Source organism: Fopius arisanus, unplaced genomic scaffold, assembly GCF_000806365.1.
Source record: "Fopius arisanus strain USDA-PBARC FA_bdor unplaced genomic scaffold, ASM80636v1 scaffold00015, whole genome shotgun sequence".
Classification (NCBI taxonomy): domain Eukaryota; kingdom Metazoa; phylum Arthropoda; class Insecta; order Hymenoptera; family Braconidae; genus Fopius; species Fopius arisanus.
Window position 1 is genome coordinate 1542950 of NW_011887754.1, and position 20686 is coordinate 1563635.

At 39.7% G+C, this 20686-nt stretch overlaps 7 protein-coding genes across 16 annotated transcripts; 4 read left to right on the plus strand and 3 right to left on the minus strand.

Annotated features, from left to right (window-relative positions):
* The first annotated feature begins 109 nt into the window (after positions 1-109).
* On the plus strand, positions 110-6432 carry LOC105263609 (dual serine/threonine and tyrosine protein kinase-like). 6 transcript variants are annotated; one of them, XM_011299920.1, is made up of 6 exons: positions 524-633; positions 717-933; positions 1027-1167; positions 1897-4341; positions 4441-4700; positions 6262-6432. In XM_011299920.1, exons 3-6 carry the CDS (start codon positions 1044-1046, stop codon positions 6388-6390), a joined length of 2958 nt encoding a protein of 985 aa, XP_011298222.1. In that variant the 5' UTR covers positions 524-633; positions 717-933; positions 1027-1043; the 3' UTR covers positions 6391-6432. The 6 variants fall into 6 exon arrangements, with proteins under 6 accessions (XP_011298223.1, XP_011298224.1, XP_011298219.1 ...); XM_011299921.1 differs by lacking the exons at positions 524-633; positions 717-933 and adding an exon at positions 110-512; XM_011299922.1 differs by lacking the exons at positions 524-633; positions 717-933 and adding an exon at positions 110-459 and having other exon boundaries at positions 4441-4584; positions 6262-6383.
* Positions 6433-6594: 162 nt separating this feature from the next.
* On the minus strand, positions 6595-7635 carry LOC105263610 (COMM domain-containing protein 7-like). Of its 2 annotated transcripts, XM_011299924.1 has the most exons (3): positions 7544-7635; positions 7253-7458; positions 6595-6935 (listed from the first exon to the last, which is right to left on the minus strand). In XM_011299924.1, the coding sequence occupies exons 2-3, from the start codon at positions 7299-7301 to the stop codon at positions 6760-6762; spliced, it is 225 nt and encodes a 74-aa protein (XP_011298226.1). In that variant the 5' UTR covers positions 7302-7458; positions 7544-7635; the 3' UTR covers positions 6595-6759. The 2 variants fall into 2 exon arrangements, with proteins under 2 accessions (XP_011298226.1, XP_011298225.1); XM_011299923.1 differs by having other exon boundaries at positions 7253-7607.
* Positions 7636-7730: 95 nt separating this feature from the next.
* Positions 7731-8748, plus strand: LOC105263613 (proteasome assembly chaperone 2). 2 transcript variants are annotated; one of them, XM_011299927.1, is made up of 3 exons: positions 7745-7874; positions 7937-8162; positions 8266-8748. In XM_011299927.1, exons 2-3 carry the CDS (start codon positions 7965-7967, stop codon positions 8665-8667), a joined length of 600 nt encoding a protein of 199 aa, XP_011298229.1. In that variant the 5' UTR covers positions 7745-7874; positions 7937-7964; the 3' UTR covers positions 8668-8748. The 2 variants fall into 2 exon arrangements, with proteins under 2 accessions (XP_011298228.1, XP_011298229.1); XM_011299926.1 differs by having other exon boundaries at positions 7731-8162.
* On the minus strand, positions 8743-9778 carry Tapdelta (Translocon-associated protein delta). Its single transcript, XM_011299925.1, has 3 exons — positions 9587-9778; positions 9242-9505; positions 8743-9077 (listed from the first exon to the last, which is right to left on the minus strand). Exons 2-3 carry the CDS (start codon positions 9488-9490, stop codon positions 8817-8819), a joined length of 510 nt encoding a protein of 169 aa, XP_011298227.1. The 5' UTR covers positions 9491-9505; positions 9587-9778; the 3' UTR covers positions 8743-8816.
* A 38-nt stretch (positions 9779-9816) lies between these two features.
* On the plus strand, positions 9817-13253 carry LOC105263615 (uncharacterized). Its single transcript, XM_011299931.1, has 5 exons — positions 9817-10936; positions 11078-11391; positions 11522-11701; positions 11778-11944; positions 12322-13253. Exons 1-5 carry the CDS (start codon positions 10729-10731, stop codon positions 12857-12859), a joined length of 1407 nt encoding a protein of 468 aa, XP_011298233.1. The 5' UTR covers positions 9817-10728; the 3' UTR covers positions 12860-13253.
* Positions 13241-17403, minus strand: LOC105263614 (erythroid differentiation-related factor 1). Of its 2 annotated transcripts, none has more exons than XM_011299928.1 (2): positions 17204-17403; positions 13241-17111 (listed from the first exon to the last, which is right to left on the minus strand). In XM_011299928.1, the coding sequence occupies exon 2, from the start codon at positions 17092-17094 to the stop codon at positions 13357-13359; it is 3738 nt and encodes a 1245-aa protein (XP_011298230.1). In that variant the 5' UTR covers positions 17095-17111; positions 17204-17403; the 3' UTR covers positions 13241-13356. The 2 variants fall into 2 exon arrangements, with proteins under 2 accessions (XP_011298230.1, XP_011298231.1); XM_011299929.1 differs by lacking the exon at positions 17204-17403 and having other exon boundaries at positions 13241-16756; positions 16828-17002.
* A 190-nt stretch (positions 17404-17593) lies between these two features.
* On the plus strand, positions 17594-19820 carry LOC105263616 (galactoside 2-alpha-L-fucosyltransferase 1). 2 transcript variants are annotated; one of them, XM_011299933.1, is made up of 3 exons: positions 17594-17890; positions 17991-19039; positions 19143-19820. In XM_011299933.1, exons 2-3 carry the CDS (start codon positions 18576-18578, stop codon positions 19681-19683), a joined length of 1005 nt encoding a protein of 334 aa, XP_011298235.1. In that variant the 5' UTR covers positions 17594-17890; positions 17991-18575; the 3' UTR covers positions 19684-19820. The 2 variants fall into 2 exon arrangements, with proteins under 2 accessions (XP_011298235.1, XP_011298234.1); XM_011299932.1 differs by having other exon boundaries at positions 17594-19039.
* The last annotated feature ends 866 nt before the right edge of the window (positions 19821-20686 follow it).

A 20686-nucleotide genomic window follows, 5' to 3' on the forward strand; every position in this document is an offset into this window, starting at 1 on the left:
TGGATATCACTGGTTACCCTTCAGGCCTTCACTTTTCATGACAGATTTCTCTGGATCTTCCACATTTCTCCACAGAAATCATTAATTATCAGTCAAACGTCAGGGGGAATTCGCGGGCCAGTGGTGGCTCGTGGTTGGTTGAGTGCAGATCACTCCCCGTACTCTTTACTCCAGCTGGTTCAACATATCTACATTTACCTTTACATTTACCGTGTAGCACAAAGCGAGAGTATCGATAATGTACGAGTTAATTTGTGCATAAAAAGACTGAATAATTAAGTTGAAGATATTACTGGTTTTGCCTGGATGGGGCTTGTGGTGCCCTTGAAGAGACCAGGCAAACCATCGAATCAGAAACATTGCACCTCTAAACAAACAGAATAATATTAAAAAAAAAAGAAAAAAAAAAACATTGAAATTATGTGACAAAGTGCCTGGGATTGGTGTGGATGTGTGCAGGTAATTTAATTTACCCCAGTGTTCCCTCGTCATCTGTCACAACTCTTAACGGGGTAATGAATAATAATGTTTAGAAATCAATTGCAACCTTTTCGAGTTGATTAATTGATTGATTATTCCGTTATTTTTATGAAAAAAAAAAAAGAGGAAAATTGTTCAACTCAGCGATAAGAGGTTTGGGATTACATAGAGAAGGTCAAATTGTCTCTTTAATTGTTGTTATCTGGCGCCAGTTTAATGGAATATTTGGTTCAAAGGACATCAAATACTGGGAAAAGATTTGACATTTACATCAGCTTCTCTTCATGAGTATTCACTCTTTCACTCTTTATTAAATCCTTGACGTAAGATATACTCTCGTCAATATTTGGCATTAGAGTAATTACAGTCATCGCAATTGTTGAAGCATTTGTGGGTTAAACGAGTGCTTGGAAAAAATGGCAATTACGTCTTTAGTGGATTAGGGTGATTATGGTGATTACTATTGGATGCGATTGTCTTGATTATGCTTGTCTCAGATGTTTTGCTTAGAATGGAATTAATGAGACGAGGCAAAATCATTTTTAGACGGAAAGACTGTCACGATGGTGAGCAAACTACCACAGGAGTTCCGGAGATATCAGAGAAATCGTCAACAATTGAGACATATCTTTAAAGAGACACAACGCACTTTGGATGTTATAAATCATGAGAACTTCTTTCCTGGCGGTAATGATTTTTTAATGGATGCAATGAGATAAATGGCCCAAAGATATATTATATAAATATGTGATAATTCGGTTAATTATGGGATTATCATGAGAATAACTAGCTCGTGAAAACAATATCGTGAATAATTAAAGGGATAAACTCAATTCAGAATGGAAACTCTTGATAAACCGCTCTAACAGTTGATCATTATCGACAAAATTTTGAATCTACACATGGTAAAACCTAATTTTTTAATATTTCCTCATTCAATTTTCATGATAAAAATCGTAAAGATGTCAAAATAAAAGTATAAGTGATGAGCGGAATTCATAATACAACGATATTGTGACGCAAGGAGATATTCACTGATGAAATATATAAGTTTCATATTTTAGTCGCGAAAATGACACGTTGGCAGATAAGTAATCTTACCCTCAGAGAAAACAGACTATACAAGAACAGTTTTAAAATAAGTCGGATGTGAATTAAAATAAGTCGGAAATTATTTTTAATGCAAGCTGAAAAATGTTAAGGAATAATTGTTTTACATGGATTTAAAAATGAAAGATCTGGCTCTCCCAAATCTTTTTAATGAAATTGCATATAAATTCCTTCGTGTATTAATTATTTCGCTCTCCACAATGAAATAAGAATGAAACTTCAATACGTGATAATTCAAGTTATTCTCTTTTTCGTCCTCTTTTACACCGAGCGCCCGTCCACCCATCACTATTTCTTCCCTTCCAGAGAATATAATCGAGAAATTGCTACCCTCCATAACCCTGGATAATTTGACCCACATTCTGGACAATCACCCAGCAATAGTGATATCCGGACAAGACTGCAAATCTAAAGCAGCCCTCGTCAACCGCCTCCTAGGAATCGAGATACTCCCTTCAACAGACGGTCAATGGAGGTGGTTAAAATTTGGCTACGGATTTACAAATCACGTGAGTCTTACCTTGGGTCTGGAGTACGAGGTAGTAGACAGAGTCCAAGCAAACGAAACTATCTGGAACACCCTCCCTGAGGAGGACCTCAAAAGATCGGACAACGACGATCCAAATTGCCCTACAATCTTGGAAGTGAAGCTCGATAAAGCAGTTTTAAAGGACAACGTCCAGATATTTGTAGTTCCCGATGCGGCAGCTGTCAAGACTCTGGCGAAGGGTGCCCTCGGTATCCTTCCAATCTTTCTCTACGCCTTGAGCGACCATCCTCTGACCGAGCAAAACACAGAGGAGTTACGAGAACTTAAGGCAACCTACCCCTACACTCCAGTACTTTTTGTCTCATCCCTAGTCAGTACGAGCGTCGACTCCGTCGATATAGACCTAACCGAATCAGAACAGCATCGTCTTCAGAGTCAATCGGAGTCAATCACCCTATCCTTGTCCTCTCCATCAGACTCTTCCAGAGAAAATGAAAAGTTCAATCTCGAAAAGATGAATTCACTGGGCTACACCTGGCTGGATCAACTAGGAGGTCTTGGCTTTCTCAGGATACAATCCGACGAGGTCGATCAGATGAGCTGGATGATGGGAGGAGAGTACGTAAATTCCTCGGATCTCATTGAATCCTACTCAAAAATTAATAGAATTCTTTACTTTACCCGAGGGTGTCTGCAAAGTTATCTAGTCAATGCCAGCAATTATCTTAATGAAATCCACACTACTTTTCTCCGGAAATTCATCCTGAGTGCCTTCGACATGGCTAGAGAAATCCAGATAACTCCCAGAAGAATCCAGTACGCCCAGCAGAAGGAGAATGAGCTCTACACGAGGTTAATGAGTGTGGTGAGTAAAAATCAAGAGGAACTGACTGAATTAATCCAGAGTATCATTCAAGAGATGAAGAATGACGTTGAAGGAACTGATGAGAACAATTGCGCGTACCAAAATACGTTATCAGAAGATTCAGAGAGGACCGAGTGGCATGCAACTGTCAGATCTGCCACAACTGATGTCCAAAGGATTGTTCTGATTGAATTAAGTGAAAAAGTTGCTAAAAAGTTAGTGTCATTTGTCAATTGCCTTCGAGAGAATTTCTTCGGTACCCTGCAAAGGTGTCTATTGGAGCTAGAGAAGAGTTATGATCAAGATGGCAACCTACTTGCAAGTGATGCTCTAAAGCAGATCCTATCAGCAGCTTATAATGTAGAACTTCATAACTCGTCTCCATCGCTGGTTCACTCGTTTATTGAGAGGCTCAGACAGTTGTTTAAATCCATGCCCCTCCCCTGGGCACCAACACCCATCCTGGACGCCTCCTGGAGGAAAAAAGTCACTATAGATGTTCTCAATTCGCTATCGGCTGGGAGATTAGCCAAAACTATTTCGACGCAATTCAGGGATAAGATAAAATGCGCCCACGATGCTTTTCATGCTGCTCTGAGGTCCTTAGAGAATCATTACTCCGGACGACTAGAGAGAACCGAGGAGCAGAGGGTGGCCATTAGAAAAATTCATGCACCGAGGCTGGCTAAATTGGCTTTGGAGTCAACTTCGATGAGTGATATGGTGAGATTTGGTATTCCTCATCAGGGAAAGGAGATCGGAAGGGGACAGTATGGAGTTGTTTTTGCTTGTGAGGGGTGGGGAGGTGCTCCGGGACCTTGTGCTGTTAAATCTGTGGTCCCTCCTGATGAGAAACACTGGAATGATCTTGCAATGGAATTTTATTACACTAGAACTATTCCGGATCACAAGAGGATTGTCAAACTCAGAGGCTCTGTGATCGATCATAATTATGGAGGAGGATGTGGATTGGGGGCTGCAGTTTTGCTTATTACTGACAGAATGAGTCGAGATCTTTATTGCGGCATCAGAGCGGGCTTAACCTGGCTCGAGAGGATACAAATCGCCATTGATGTTCTTGAGGGAATCAGGTATCTGCACTCTCAGGGGCTTGTGCACAGGGACATCAAATTGAAGAATGTTCTGTTGGATGTGGAGAATCGAGCTAAATTGACTGACCTTGGATTTTGTATTACTGAAGCTATGATGTCTGGCTCGGTGGTGGGAACTCCCGTACATATGGCACCTGAATTGCTCTCTGGACATTATGATAGTAGTGTTGATGTTTATGCTTTTGGTATTCTCCTCTGGTATACTTGCGCTGGACACACGAGGATGCCTAATGCCTTTGAGCACTTTCAGAATAAGGAGCAGCTGTGGGGGAGTGTACGGAGAGGTAAATACAAAGAGATATGGAGAAAAAAAATCTGACAAGAGTTCATTTACATTTATATTTGGGTTGATTTCATAACTCATATTATTTGTTGTGGGTTAGGTGTGCGACCCGAACGTTTATCACACTTCGATGATGAGTGCTGGACACTTATGGAGCAATGTTGGTCTGGTGAACCGTCGAAACGACCGCTCCTCGGTGCTATTCTTCCCGTGTTAGAGTTAATCCGTGAAAAAGCTGAACTAGGCAAGTCCATGACAGAAATCGACGCAGTCAGACAACCCAGCTCATCAAGCTCATTATCAGAGACGAAAAGTCCAGCTTTAGCATTAGCCGAACCCAATAATCAAAGGGGCACAATGGCAAGTCCTCTTCCAAGACGTAGACCTTTAAGAGCGCTCAAACATCCTGTCCTGCACATGACTAATTTCTTTCAAACTAGTGTGTGCTCGAATCTTTATGTTCAAATGCGCGAATTCTAAGTCCTAATGCCGCTCTCTCGGTATTTTTGAAATTGAAAATTTGAAAGACTGAGATGTGCCTGAATAATTTTTTATTCGAATATTGACGGATGCTAAATAATTTTTACATTTACAGTTTACTAATCATTGAAGTTAGAATGGAAGAGTTATTTTTTTAATCTTATATCAAGGAGAAGAAATGAAATGACAAAGAAAAAAAAAACGATTTTTACTTTGTAATTTAGAACATTAGTAGTATCTCTGTTGGCCTTATTTTCACGCTCCTCTAAATTCTTAACGTTCCTGTTAGAGTGTATTACTCCATGCAAGTTAATCATTAATCTAATTTAATGATATTTTAATTAATCAGTTGGAAGAAATTGGAGATAAATTCGAGAAAAAAAAATTTGTGGTCTCTCAGAGGCGCGTGCTGAACCAATAATGTTCCACTCAATGCAATTGGCCACTGTATCATTCCAGTAGCACGGAAAGATTATTCGTTGAAAAAGTTACACGATATTTGATAAATAATAATCTCGTGATTAATAAACATGACGAGGCGAGCCCGTAGTCCACCAACACATTTCTGCTACTGCTATTAACATATTTTATTTGTTGTTTTCATGTCGTCTGCTAACTATTATTATCGTATGTGGCAGCTTCTTATCGTTTATTTTTCACGTAATTTTTATTTATCACTCTTTTTTCAATACCCAAGGAGTCTCAACGCTTTATACTCAACTTACGACGTTGTCGAACGCGAATACGAAATATTGTATAATTTAAAAAGATCAATAACTGTGAATATGTTATAATATTTTTCCATTTTTATGTGTCGAAGAGAATTGTAAATAAAGAGCTGTATTTTTTCTTGCAATTTCGGAGTCGTTGTTCGTACGTCGTTTTCTAATTATCCATCTATATATTTTTTTCCCTTCATTAACGAAAAGCTTCCTTCCTTATTTAAATGAAGAACAATTGATAGATCAAATCCAAGTAAAATGCACAGATTACTACAACACATCATTATACTGCGAGAAAAACAAAAAAAAAATAATGTTCTTCAAACAATTATGTAGCCTTGACGGAATATCATCAAATATTTCATATTCTTTTTGCATTACTCCGAGGAAAGCACGCCAAAAATAGAATTCATTGGGAAATAGTCGTGGACACAATGATTTCATTATTCAATTAGAATATTTATTCATGAGAGAAAAGACTAACTTTTCTGTCTCTTTGAATAGTGCGAACTTTTTTGCTCAATTAATAAGCTTGTGACATATTTTTAGATAGAATTGGAATTGATAGTGTATGAAATCCTCGAGATCAATGACCACAAAAAAATTGCTAATACTCTTCTTCCCATACATAGTAATAAGAATTTCCAAAGGTTGGAATTTGTATTTCTTTAGCACGAAAATATTACACTTCCTACTATCTATCATTTATAAAATTTCAGATGAGCTCAACTGGCTGTACTTCACCATCGAGTAGCATATCTGTCGTGTATGAAACTTGCGAGGCTGATGAAACCTTCAGGGTGTCAATTTTATCTGGATGCAGAGGAAGTGTCAATTATCGTCGATAAACTCAGCTTGTGATATTCCAAAGGTTTTTTGCGTAATTCATACAACAGAAATGAGAAATGTTCATATACGCAGAATTTCTTCAATTTTTATGGAGAATAGTTCTGCTATATATCTAGAATACTAGCTATGTACATATGCTCGACCCCAAGTATTCATTCTTTGTCTTACCATTCTAAGGATTTTATATAATTTCTCACTCGAAATTCATTTTATTTATGAAATCATTTTAGCGTAAGCTAAAATTTCATTTTTGTCTCATATTTTTTTTAAATATTATGTTTGTGCCAAAAACACAATTTTCTACTCAATCAAGTAAAAGAAAAATTTTATATGAAAATAATAAGTTTATAGTGATTAAGTAATAAAATTTAAACCAGTAGATCTAGACTGTTCTTCGCCTTTTCCAAATCGTGAAGGAATTTGTAGAACTGACTGAGTGTCATCTCTGTAAACACATCGGACTTCTTTCCATTGTCATCTAGAAGCAATCGTAATTGAAGAAAAGTTTTTCCAACTTTATCAGATTCACTGCTTGCTGCAGTCACTGAAAAATTTCATGTATTGAATTAACCGAGAATACACACGATAGAATTCCATTCGATTCCCATTTCCTATTATCCACATGCATTCTACATATTTTCATTTCACAGGAAAATATCCCGAATATCTCTACAGACTTACTCCCATGATATTCACCGTATGATTCTTAAAGGTCATTTTATTAAAAAAAGGAGTTAAATATATCGTATCGAAAATAATCAAAACAATCGCAGCAGGTGTGATACTAACAAATAGGGAAAAAAATAACTATTTGATCAATTGTTTATCTCGCAAATGTGTCAGTTGATAGGTTATACTCACCTCCAAATTTCCACGAGACATCGACAATTTTACTGCCAGAATCATCCATAATTTATTGTGATTGTTAATATTATCCAACAAAAACATAATTAATTCATTACGTACTATACGTGACGTTTTATGGGTTTGATAACTATTAAACAATGAAAATATTGTCAACCGATTGACATATTCACCAATTGTCAGTCTCTTGATTGGTTAATACCCTAACCGTTCAAAACAAAAAAATAAAATCAAGTCAAATTAGCTTTAATTTGACGGAGTAAATGTTATTTTCTGAGTTAAAATTACTTTAGTCAATCCTCTCTGCTCACGGCCTTTTCGAATTATCAATACTCTCGGGCTCGCGAACTGTTTTACTTACAGGTACGGGCTTAGTTCCGTAGCCGCCGCAATGGATCCCCTTGTTGAAGCCTATAATATAATTAATGCGGAAGTCAACATGAGTTTTTTTTTTTTGAGAAAGAGAGCGGGGAACACGGTTCGTATGTAAAATTTATGTGGTGGGGGTAGATTGCCAAGGCAAAACTTATGTTGACTTCAGTATAATCCTTGAAAGCAATTCATGTCATCCGAAATGATCAAACTGACGAGCACTACAGATATTAGTGGTTGCACCCTGGTAATTCCTGCTGTAGCAGTGGGGAATGTAGCGCAGTTAACTGTTGATCTAATAATTTCCAGTGGAAAATTTGAAAAAGTTGGACACATTATGACTTCTTGTTTTATTCCCATCATCGGGGGTAATCCCTACCTCGAGAAATCCATGGAACTCTGTACATCGTGTGATATTTACCATAATTCTGAGAGAAAACTCGTTGTCATCCAGTTAAGATCACCAATGGTGAAAAAACCCAATGCGTTTTTCCAAAGTGTCAAGGAGTTTGTTGAAAATCATAAAATAGCTAAGGTATATGTGGACAAAAGTCTAGTGTTTTCAGTTTATTTAACAGAGGTCTAACTCCAATAAGAAAATTATATTCCTTTTCATTGTATTTACGAATATTGTCTAGGTGGTTATTTTAACGAGTGGATGGGCTCACACTCGGACAGATGTACAAATCCAGAGTGAACCGTTACGATACAAAGCATCCCCCGAATTTCTCTCAAAATTTAGTCAACAGATTGACTCCGACTGGACTGAGCTGGAAAAATCACCGAATTTCCTCGGTCATCCAGAAGATGCAAGAATTCCAGGAGGTGGATTCGCCCCTTCTCTCTACAAATTCCTGAGTCACAATGCAATTCCAACAGCCATTCTCCTCCGATTCTGCTCCGAAGGAGACAACATACCGGACGCAGTAGCTCTCATGAATTTCACGAGCAAATGGATTTCCCTGAACGGCAACGAAATCAAAATGCCCAACTCGTGGAAGTTTCTGTTTGGAAAGCCAGCCCCAATGAGCTTCTACTAAGTGTCTGAACAAAACGTTATAGCCCCCTCCACCCTCTCCCTGTCTATATGATTATAAATAATAAAACATTTGAACTCTTAATCAAGATTTTGTCATTTTTATTTTCAATATAAATAAAAATATCATTCACACGTGCACACTCGATGGCGTTAAGCAGAGAGCTTGGATTTCGCAGAGAAGGCAGCATAAGAAACGACCACAGCGAGGACCACTGCGAGGAGCTCTGAGTTTATCCAAGGCCCTTGGTAAACCCCTGGATTATTCAGGGTAACAACTGCTAGGGGCTTGACAGATTCCGGATCTTCCCCGTTGCGCAGGGCCTTGCGAAGGGCTGCATAACTCTCCTCGTCATATAATTTAACGCTGTAGTCACCAGAACGCACTTTCTTCACGTCGTCCGTCCATGATACCTAATTGAATTGCGAGTTTATTTATGGTTTTTAACATGAACATTCATGTTAATCCGAATATTTTGAATTAATGACAAGTTGTAGTGCATTATTATTAAACAAGTTATCAAACTGGAACTCATTCTAATAATAACTAAATAACATTTTAAAATTAATTACAATACCTGATATTTGTTATCGGTGCTGAGTCGTACAGCTGGCAGAGATTTACCCTCGCATTCTGCGTACAGCGAAATATCCTTAACTCCATTGCTACATTTCAGGGTAAACTGAGTGGTAAATGCAACATTAGTGAGAATAGTTGCATCTTCGGTTACATACGCCGAGGCTGTGATTTCAGGCTTCTGACAGGTTTCTCCAAAAACACTGTACGCCGACAAGAGCAAGATGCAGCAAATTCCAGGATATTTCATGGTTTCTTCTCGATTCTAGCGATGTAAAAAATAGTGGTTAAAGTCGTACATGAAATTACAATTACTCGTTATCATTTTCAGTTGACCTGGACTCACCTGGTTGATGGTGCTGAGGAATGAGGATGAGAACTTATTGGAAGAATGTCGTTCGGCACGTTGTTTACACGACTTGGGTTGCCGAGAGAATAGAGGAGAAACAACTACAATTACTCCTCGCTCATCGGCGAGGAGTTGGTGCGTTGCGTCGCGCCACGTGTCACAAAATTTGAAGGGTGTCTGTACGGTGGAGCCACACACATACAATTTCGAATCTCACTTTTCGCCCGACAGAATTTCAAAAGAAATCGTTCAACTAGTTTTGTCCAGACGTTTTTAATTTCTTTGGAAGTTAAAAGAAATTATGCAGTAACTGATGATTTTCTGTACTGATCCCTTATTATTCCTCGAATTATTGAGAAATATAATAATTTTCGATCAGAAGATCGGTTTTTCACTGGATATAATATCGACCAACCGTTTAAGAGGTGCAACAGCGCATGATCGGTATCTTGTGCACCGAATTTCGCATTTTCTTCCCGCAGTCAATTGAAACATTTGACGGAGTATATATCTTCCCGGCAGCAACAAAAATACTTCCTATTAATGAAGAAAGAATTACTCAAACAATCTTTCAAAACTCACTCCAGTGGTCTCCAATTACTCCCTAAAATGTGAAAAAAGCTTGATCGATTCCTCCGATTTATCCCCTTATTTTTCATATTTTTCTTCTTATATTCTTGTTCATAGGGAAAGTGAACTTTTCAGTGGAAAATAATAAAAGAGTGGAGTTTTCCAATAGCAGCGGATGTGTAAAGCCATTCACATGACAGAAGTCCGAAAAATGATAAATGAGTTAAATATAAACCAGCGGTAGGAGAAAGACTGAAAAGTCATTGGACTCGCGGCTCCAACTCGAGGGGCTAAACTGACGCATAATGTTTTCGTCGAAACCAGAATAGAAATGAGAGCGACATAGCAACGTTGAGAGATATACTTAAACGGATCTCAATCTCATGGCGAACATACGAGAGTCACTCAGGCTAACCCAGGGCTAAAATGTTAAGCGAATTTTCAACGGTGTCTCCGAGTGCCCATAAACAATTGTGAATGCAATAACTGCAGGCGTCTTAAATTAGATCATAAATTTATCCCATTGAAATAGACAAAGTTGTGTTGACTGTTATCACAAGCATATCCAGATGTCCAGGAACACGTGGTTTTTTTTCACCCTGATCATATCGCCGATCATACATTTGTCACAAGTTGCCTCGCAATGCGGCGGGTTCGCTATCAAACGAGACGACAAATTAGTCCTCTACAGAATTACCCTCAATACGTATTGGACGCGTATCAGATTTCCCAAGCATTATCCAGACCAGAGGGTCCCGCAATTTGGAAAGCTCATCGGTAAGTCTTCACTTTTGAGAAATTCACTTTGAATTTCCCATAAATCTAAATACCCACTAAATAAATCAGAGAAACTAGAAAATACAAAAGAAATATTACTGTCTCTCTGATTTAATTTAATTGGATTAATGATTGTTGGAGGTCGAACGCACGATAGAACGTACTCGTTGTACCGTTTGGGGACTCGATTGAACGCCGGAATAACTCAGTACATTGAGACGGGAGAAACTCGGGGGCTAGCCAGTGAAGGAAACAGTCCTAGTGTACTGGATTCATTCACAGGATCGGCAATAACTCGGGGTGAGGGTACTAGTACAACGAGGGCATTCCTGGATAGCAATCATACAGTTGTAAGTGCAGTGGCTCGAATAATCCCAAGTCCTGATTGGTTCGTTGGAGTCGATTCCTTTCAGTTGTGCATCGATGGAGATTGGATTGATTCCGTCACCGTCGAGGTTTGTGCACAACATATTCATAATCCATTGATTAATCCATTGATTAATCTCAAATAATTTAATAATCATTGAGTAATCTGGAAGAAATTTAGTTATTTCATTGATTTCTCGAGTTGATAATGAATTTTAGCTTGACCCACTGGATGCTGGAACGAATGAAGGTCTGACATTCACATCTTTGATGCAAAGAACTTGGCCGCAGAGCCTCGCTTATAGAATAACTTCCAGATATCCCGGCCATCCAGCAGCTAGCTTTAATTATCCTAATCTACCGCGATTGCCACCCATTGCTACCCTTACATTCACCAAGGTACGAAAAATACTTGATCCACATCCAGATCCACGTTTTCACCTAACTTTTTTCTCGGCGATCGTTATCTTCCCAGTTGAAGGAGTACACATTGGCCAAGGTCTACCTCGAGGAAGATGTTGAAATGGAGTTCGTCAGCATTGATGGAGATTCATCGCGTTATTTCCCTGTGAACGAACCCAAGGCTTCCAAGGGGTATAGATCACCCTCTTCTGGAGCAGATGCAGCAGATCAGAGATACGGGTAATTACTAGAGTAACGCGGGGACAAATCCCCAGTGCCGACTATTATTATTTTGCCTCACAACCCAGGAAGAAATAATGAAATCATGATAATATTTTCTATTCGAAAAAAATATAAGTAAATTTCGTTTTTTTTTTTTTTTTTTGGCCCATTGCCACCTACTTTCTCTTTTATTTAGTTCTTCATTAGCTCATGTCTCTAAGAAAAAAAAAATGAAAAAATGAAAATGGAGAAATGGGGTAATAAGGAGTGGGTGTTAAAAGATGCTATTGAGGTCAATTGTTTCCACGAACATGCCTGAGAGGGAGAGTCACTCTTTTCTGAATTGGATTGTTAGTTCGTCGCTAAAACATCTCAACTTCCAAATTTTTTCGCAGATACTGGACAAATAGCACTCAGAACGCAATAGGGAATAATGATGAAAATGCCAAGACAGCGATAATTGATGGGATAGTGGCCTCTTACAATTTTCTCCATGATAAGAGAATCAAGGAGAATGGTCTTGAGGGTCAATCAAGAGGAGCAAATGGAACTCCAAGAGAGAGTAGAAGACCTCAGGGTGGATTTGTGGGCTCGGTTGATCGAAATTCCAGTAAATTAGGATGGCCAAGTGGATTGTTCTACTCAAACCGCCGGGATAACCATCGATTACAAATAAAAAATCGACGTTTTCACACTGAAAGAAAAATGAAGAAACAACGGTCACCTAGAGACTGCAAAATCAGTGATTGGAGTGCTTGGAGTGCCTGTAGTCGGAGTTGCGGAGTGGGTGAGACCCAGAGGCTCCGAAAAATCATCGTCAAAGCGCGACGAGGGGGAAAACCCTGTCACTCCCTAAAGGAAACTAAATGGTGTGGAAGCGCTGCCCCTTGTACCGATAGTCATAAGCAGATCGATCATTTTTATGCCAATTGATTTACTCTTGCCAGATAATAATACCAACTACTCGTAATTCAGTAGCAAAATGCGAAAACTTTCGGTTTAAGGAGAAAACAATAAAATATTTTTTTTTGCCGGAAATGTAATCAGTTGCAAGAAAGTTTTTTTTTTTTGTTTTTGTTTCAAATCGACAGTTGACAATGTAATCGATAACTAGCTAAAAGATAAAGTGCAACATGTCAATTTGAGCCATAACGAAATTTGTTTCTGTAGTTCTATGGGATTGAATAATTTTTGAGACCAACTGATATTTAATTTTGAAAAAACTGTAACACTACCGAGTAGTTGTCTCAACATTGAGAAAATCCAAGGGAAGAATCACTGTATCAATCAATTAATTAGAGTAAAATATAAGAATTCCAATATAAAAGAGTTTACTTTATTCATCAACAGTAGTGAAATAGGAGACGACTGAAACCTTTCGAAAGTTCTCATTAACTCAATAATCATAATTGCCACCTCTATTAATATAATCACCATAGAAGAGGATCGTGTATTTGAGAGAGTATCTCACTGAGGTGCTGGAGAAGACGGACAGTGCAATGAGCAGTTGGCTTGTCCCCCAGTTTTTCCAAGCTCTGGCTATAACATCGTTTATATACATCAGCCAGGAGTTGATGCTGCTTGGTATTCCTCCCGAGGCACAATTTGGTCAAGGATTTCAGGCAGTACTGCAGCCTTTGTTCGAGCAATGACATGAGGTTCTCCTCCTCTTGACTCTGATCCAACTCCTCTACATTATTATCACAACTAGCTGTCCCTTTCTCACTGTGTGTTACCGCAATCTCCTTCTTCTTCTCCAGCATCTCCCTGCACTGGAGAATACAGTCGAGGGCATACTGATGAGCCTTCAATTTATTCTGGAAGAGAGTAGCGATCTGTGCCTGATACTCAGCAAGTGCCACTCTTTCCAACTGGACAGTCAGAAACTCCACTGGCTGCTCCAACAACAGAAACAATTTTCCTGCCTTTTCATAATGAATTTTAGTCAACTGCAGAGTTGTTTTGCGTTTCAGGGAATCAGAATCAGCCTCGAGTCGTCTATAGATCCTGTGGTACAGGGAACCCACTCGATGATGAATTGTAGCTACACGAAATTGATAAACAGGTTGCTTCGCTCCTGGAGTATCAGTATCACAGTGTTTTAGGGCCTTGTGGAGGATTTCAACGACTTCCCTCTCTAATTCCTCCTCACTATTAGCTTCGATGGTGGGGTAATCCTGGAGGAGAGTTGCCATGGTGAAGAGAGTTGTAGATAAATCCCAGTTGACAGTGTCCCATATGGCAGGATTAGTTTTCCTCACACCAAGCACTTGCAGAGCCCTTTGGTAGCTGACAAGAGCTTTGTTGTAGAAGTTTCTCTCCTGAATTCGTTTATCTACGTTGATGTGGGCACAGAGTCTCATTAGTCTACCCTTGTTGGAGTGGAGAAGTGCCAGATTGGCCTCGTCGCAAACACTCTCAAAAGCCTTGATACCAGCTTCGAGATGACTCAATGATTCTGTCAACAGCCAGCTGATGTCCACTGAGCCCTTCGAACTTTTACCCTCCCCACCGGTCTCCTCAGACTGCTGACACTTGGCACTGGCCTGGTTCATGTACAAAACCCCCAATTCATTGTGAATGTTCCCGACTCGTCTCAGGAGGTTCGTCCTCTCGACATCTTGGAGCACTAGAGAGAGGGCTTTCTCGTAACACTTGTAGGACGCCAGGAGACAATCCTCGATGCTCCCCAGGGCTCCAGAGCAACACTCTGCACCAATATCAATATCCTTCATGCTCGCAATCTCTCCAACAACGTTCCCCTCCGTCTCGTCTTTTATTTCAAATTCGTCCCTGTGTTTTTCGATATTCCTCCAGTCCTGGACAGCCATGAGGCAGCAATCTCCTGCCCTTCCCAATAGATAACTGATGGATTTGTCATTTTTTATATCACAGAATATTTCCAGGATCCTCTGACACTTCAGGACATTTCGAATGTACCTGAGGGAGGCGCCGTAATTACACTGGGGGCTGGAGTACTCGAATTCCGCAAGAACAGCGAATATCAACGCAGCTTTCTCGTAGAGTAAAGCCTTGAGGTGGGCCTTCCAGGAGCGATTGTCAGTCTTCTTCGGTGCCTCCCATGTGGGGAGAGTCTCGACCTTGGATTTTTGACACAGTAGTAGAGCTTTTCTCGTTGATTTATCATCAACAACCAGTTGTTTATTATTTGAATTATCACCCTTTCGAGATTTCTTTTTCTGGTTCTTCTTTCGAGTGCTCGGACTGGAAACCTCACCATGCACTCTACTCTCCGGAACCTGAGGATTTGGATCAAGGGTGTAGTATGGCATGGGTATCGCCTCGAAGGGCTTCGCCATGTTCTGATGTTCCTCTTGAGACTGTGTGAAGCTGGAGTCTAGGCTGGAGTGCTGCTGATCCTCAGATTTTTCATCATAGATATTGCTGGTGTCTACAGGAGCAGTGGGAAAAAATACTAGACACTGCAATCCATTATAGACGTGATTCAAAGCTATTTTACAACGCTCCACCACAGTTCCACTGATCGGAGGGGGTTTGTACTTGGATTCCTCCTGATCAGGTTGATCTTTAACATGAGCAAGGGTGAGCAATTTCACACTGGCAGTGGCACTCGCCCCGTCGTCGTTCTCCTCGTGCTCCTCATTTCCATCTTCACTAGAGTTAGGAGGAGGACTTGAATCGTTGACGTCCTGAGTACTGCTATTGCTGGCATAATCAGAGGCAGGATCATCCTGGTACTCGTCCTCTACGAAAATTGGTTTAGCTGGATCTGTATCAGCAGGAATGTACAGATCGGACAGCATATAGTGGGCTGAGGTGACAATCTGGGGATATTTCTCTCGATTCAACAGTTGAATGCAATTCTTCAGGAGCATTCTGATAGTACCTCTGTGGCCCCTCGTCGGTCGATCCATCGAGTACTTCATGTTCCTGGCGACTCGGTACAGAAGCATAGCGACAGGGACAGTGAAGGGGTTTTGGCCCTTCTCTCGGTCTGGCTCATTGGGAATCTCTGTGCAGAGAGACGTCAGGTCGTACAGCTTAACTACATCGTCGTCTTTTCCTTTGAATAACCAATACGTATGGCCAGCTTTGGTTGCGTTATTTTTCAAAAAGCTGAGGATGTTCTGGGCAATGTCACGGATGACTCTTGGACTGAATTCTGCGTCGTCAAGGTTGGGAAGATCCTCGGTTTTGATGAGCTCGTATTTTTGAACGATTCCGTCCAGGTGATAACACATGACCACTTCGGGGACGTTAGACATGAGGTTGTCGAGCCAGTAGTCGATACCAGTGAGGACATTTATGGGTTTGTTCATATCTCTGAGTCTCAAGCTGATGCAGGGATGGGTTTGGCCACCGAAGATGGGCATGTCAGTGCCTATCAGCATTTGCAGATTTTCGAACGTCCAGACGACATTCCTCGTGAAATTGTGGGTGTGATTTGGATCTGGCAGTTTGTCCTCTCGAGTGGGCTCTGGAAGCATTGGCTCCAGGCTCTGAAGGGGCAGTGGTGAGGCTCCAGTAACATTTATTTCATCTTTATTTTCATTTTGGGGGCTGGCATTGTCATTTGTGGTGCTAAGCTCGTTGCCTCCAAGCACCAATGAATGATATAGGAACTTTGATACTAGATTCTTCTGCTGGAGTGTGTTACGACTATTATGCGTCGTCTTCTGGAATAATTTACTCTTCTTTTCATCGCTCGTGTCCTCGAAGATGTTCTCGTAGAAAAATTTTTTCAGCCACTCCCAATCGGTTTCTGCCTGACGCAGCAGATATTTGTGGATATCAAAGTCGTCGAGCAAAAGTGTATTCTCGATTCTGTGGACCATCATTGAGATCACACTGTGGGAATATGGCATTTTCAGTAATTTCTTGATATTTTCAGCATCTGACACAACATCTACTTCACCCACACAATCAGGAAACATATGGGCCATCCTGAACGATGAGAACCCAGAGTTGTGGGACCACACACTCTGCAATCCATAACTCTCTGCTGAACTGCTTAGCCAATTGCTAGGGGGATGATTCAAATCTGTATTGCACTGCAGCTGTGCGAAAATTGCTGGGGTTTGAACTGCCGTGTATTTTACCACAGCTGTTGATTTCACGGATTTAACTAATTGATCGGATGAGTACTCCTCGTCCTTCTCGCCAGAGGATTCCACAAGGTTCTTCATTGTTCTACACGCACTCTCTAAAATTTTTTAAGAACATAAGAGTAGATAATTATACATAGGTTTCATGTATTTTATTACGATAGTAAGCTCGACTGCTGACTGTATGCACCTCAGAATTCATTTATCCCTAGTTCAGGACTCGCAGGTCAACCACTATTACATTGTTTCTTCTGAATTTTATTATTGTACTCTTCTAGAAACACCACGTTCATAGCGAAAATTTGATTCCAATTAGAAAATACAACGACAACAGAACAACGCCATCTGCAATGATTCGCATAGCAACACACACATGTTATTGAAGAATGCGAAGAAGATAGTGGAATGTTTTGATTGGGTTCCGTATAAATGTAGGAATCACTGTAAGTCCTACCTTTTATAGGTAGGCTGTCGAGAGTAAGATTTCTCTCATTGGCCATACCGAATAAAACTCATTTCTCATTGGTTCTCAAAGGGCTATGTCATCATCAACAGAACGGAATCAGATGGGGGCGGGGGGCGGAGCGCGATGTCGATCTCGTAATATAAAAACACTGTAATTGCGCGAGTGCCCTACATGGCTAAAGTTATACAGATTACATATATATAACACATTAAATTCTTCAAGACTGGTTTTCATAGATGTGGGACAGAATAAAAAAAAAAAACACGCTAAAAAAATAATAAAAAAAAGGCTTCTGATTTAGTTCCGTAGCCGCCGCTACGAAAATCGCTGTTTAACATTTGCCATAAGCACTGCTGATCTTCCCTACAATCTCTGGTAAATGATTGTAAATTGATCACAACAATTACCAAAGTAATTATCAAAATAACAATAGTCTGCATTGTTGACAATTGTCAATTCTTCAAATGTTCTCTGATAGTTTTGTTGACGTACGTAAAATCTACTGGTACAGAATTTATACAATGAATCCACCAGAACTCACGGCACATACCACTCATACTGGATCACCTCTAGGTACCCAATTTTCTAATTGAGGAAACACGCCAACGTAAGTCGCACTCCTAAACTGCTTAACAGAGCGTTAAAATCATTCATGATTAACCATTAGAGCTAGTTATTGATCAGCTGTTGCACCTGCATTTACACGACTTGCATTTAGTGAAGCTTGACGACAGGCTGCCTCCTTTGCTCTTGGACGAATAATTAACTGACAAGAGTCATGTCTGAGCATGCACATGTGTTCGGTAATGACTGTTTGCAAGCGATATTTCAAAGAAACAGTCATACTGAGGAATGCACAAATTGTCGAAAGGCAAAGGACACGTAGTCTGGTATGTCAGTCTACATGAGGTCAAGAACCTTCCAGAGGAAACAAAGGAAAATTTAATATACCAAAGCTAAGATAATCAAAACTAGAGGCTGTAGCCAGTAGTTGAGGATAAGTAAAGATTGAAATGTAGATGTCAAGTGATTGGGTTGTGAGACGAGTGGAGAATGAATGTAACTTGAGAGAGAGAGAGAGCCACCAGAAGAGACAATGACTCATATGCAACAGCACATACTTGCCAGTGCAATTATTCTGGCACTCGTCGTCGTCTGTGGTATTCATGTCTTCTTGTTCCCTATGTACACCTCCAATCCACCAATGAGGCACACCAAAGTCTCGGTTTATGAACAGGCATTGTGCAGGGCTAATCCTAAGCACGTGAAGATGCCTGTTGAGTGGAAGAATCCCTGCCCCATGTATGGAATCGTCTCTGCTGTTCAGGGTGGACGTTTGGGTAATCAAATTTGGGAGTACGCATCTGTCTGGGCAACCGCCAGGAGAACTGGCCTCGAACCCTTCATGCCCAGGTGCATTCTCAAGACTTTACAGCAGTACTTTGATAATTTGAGCATTCCACCATTGAGTTACATCGGAAGGTGCACTCTGGATATTGGACAGGTCGTCAATTCCCCGGGGCAGTGGAATAGCACTGACCAAAATATTATCATTCCGAGGTAATGGAGCGTTACTAATAATAATAATAATAATAATTATTATTATTATTAAATCAACAAATTGAATAATTTGTTAACGGTCTAACGATTAATTAAATTCCAGGCATGCAGCATACTGGAGTCTGATTCTGGGATGGCTTGACGATATCCGAAGGGAATTTACCCTCAAGCCATCCCTGAAAAAATATGCAGAGATTCGTTTAGCCAATATTGCAAGCACCTTTAATAAAAGCTCGCCAACATTTGTAGGCATTCACGTGCGAAGAACAGACTACGTCGATTATCTTTGGCAAAAATTTCAAGTTCGAGCTGCGCCAGTTGAATATTACCTGTCAGCGATGGGATACTTCAGTAAAAAATACAAGAATGTCTTATTTATCGTGGCGAGTGACTCAATCAGGTGGTGTAAATATAATTTACGTAGCAGTAGTCACAAAATCACTTTCATTTCTGATATTGAGGCACGGGGAGTGGGCAGGGATTTGGCAGTGCTCGCTGCTTGCAATCACAGTATTATTGATTATGGCACTTATGGAACTTTTGCAGCGATCATGGCTGCTGGTGAAACCGTTGTTTACAATGTCTCATCGTATTTTTCGACTATGATTGCTGAGGTACTGCCCAATTGGCACATCATGAGTTGAATTACACGTTTATTGCCGATTATTAAGGATGTTTATCCCCCTTTTCATGACATGTTTGTATAACAAATTATTCCATATATTTTCAGCTGATGAAGAAACACGTAAAGAAATTTTCTAAAATTGAAAAAAAAAAAAAATATATATATATATATATATATATATCCTAAACATCAACTTTTTTTAAAAGAATTATTGATTTTCGGTGTACGCCACAAAAAAAAAATTTCTCTACTGTTTCCCTCATTAATTAATGGTTTTCAGGTAAATTAATAATTGATAGAATGTTAAATTCTACTTAATTCAGTTTTCAAAAATAAAAAGTTTTGGATAAACATTCTTAATTACACGCATCGTAACACTTGGACCTAACACTTTCTGTGGAGGAATATCACTTTAGATTTATTGATAAAATAGTGGAGATATTAATGAATTCATAAATAACATTGAGATAAGGTGAGCGGAGGATGAGGTGTCAAAATTTTGTGCCAAAGGTATCGAGGCTTCCTTATAATTCGAAAAACTCGAAGCAATATCGCAGAGTTTTAATCCCTCACGAATAACCTGTACATACATACAATTATTCCATCTGTGATTCTCTTTCTGATCGTGCCAAAGAGTATAAATGAAATTCTTATATTTATAGCGTAAGTCGTGCATAAATGTTTCTGGTATTTTGAGAATTACCTCTACAATATCAATCATACTGAATTCCAATGAACTTCGTACAATCTACCTATAATCATCGACTCGACTTCAATGTTTTTGAATCGTCATAGCAGCACATGGAAAAATCCAAAATCACTGTGCACTACATGTAACAATAATTTAAGTGTTCCAGTGTATTTTGAAAAATGTCTTAAGCCTTGTGACCTGAACGTATACTATAGTAAAATTCAAAGCAATCCATCATTTTAGCGTATTCGAGGCTATTAATAAGTTCGAACGGTAAGAGGATTTGTGCCTGTCTATTGGAAAAATGAAATTCAAAAAGTACAACTCGATA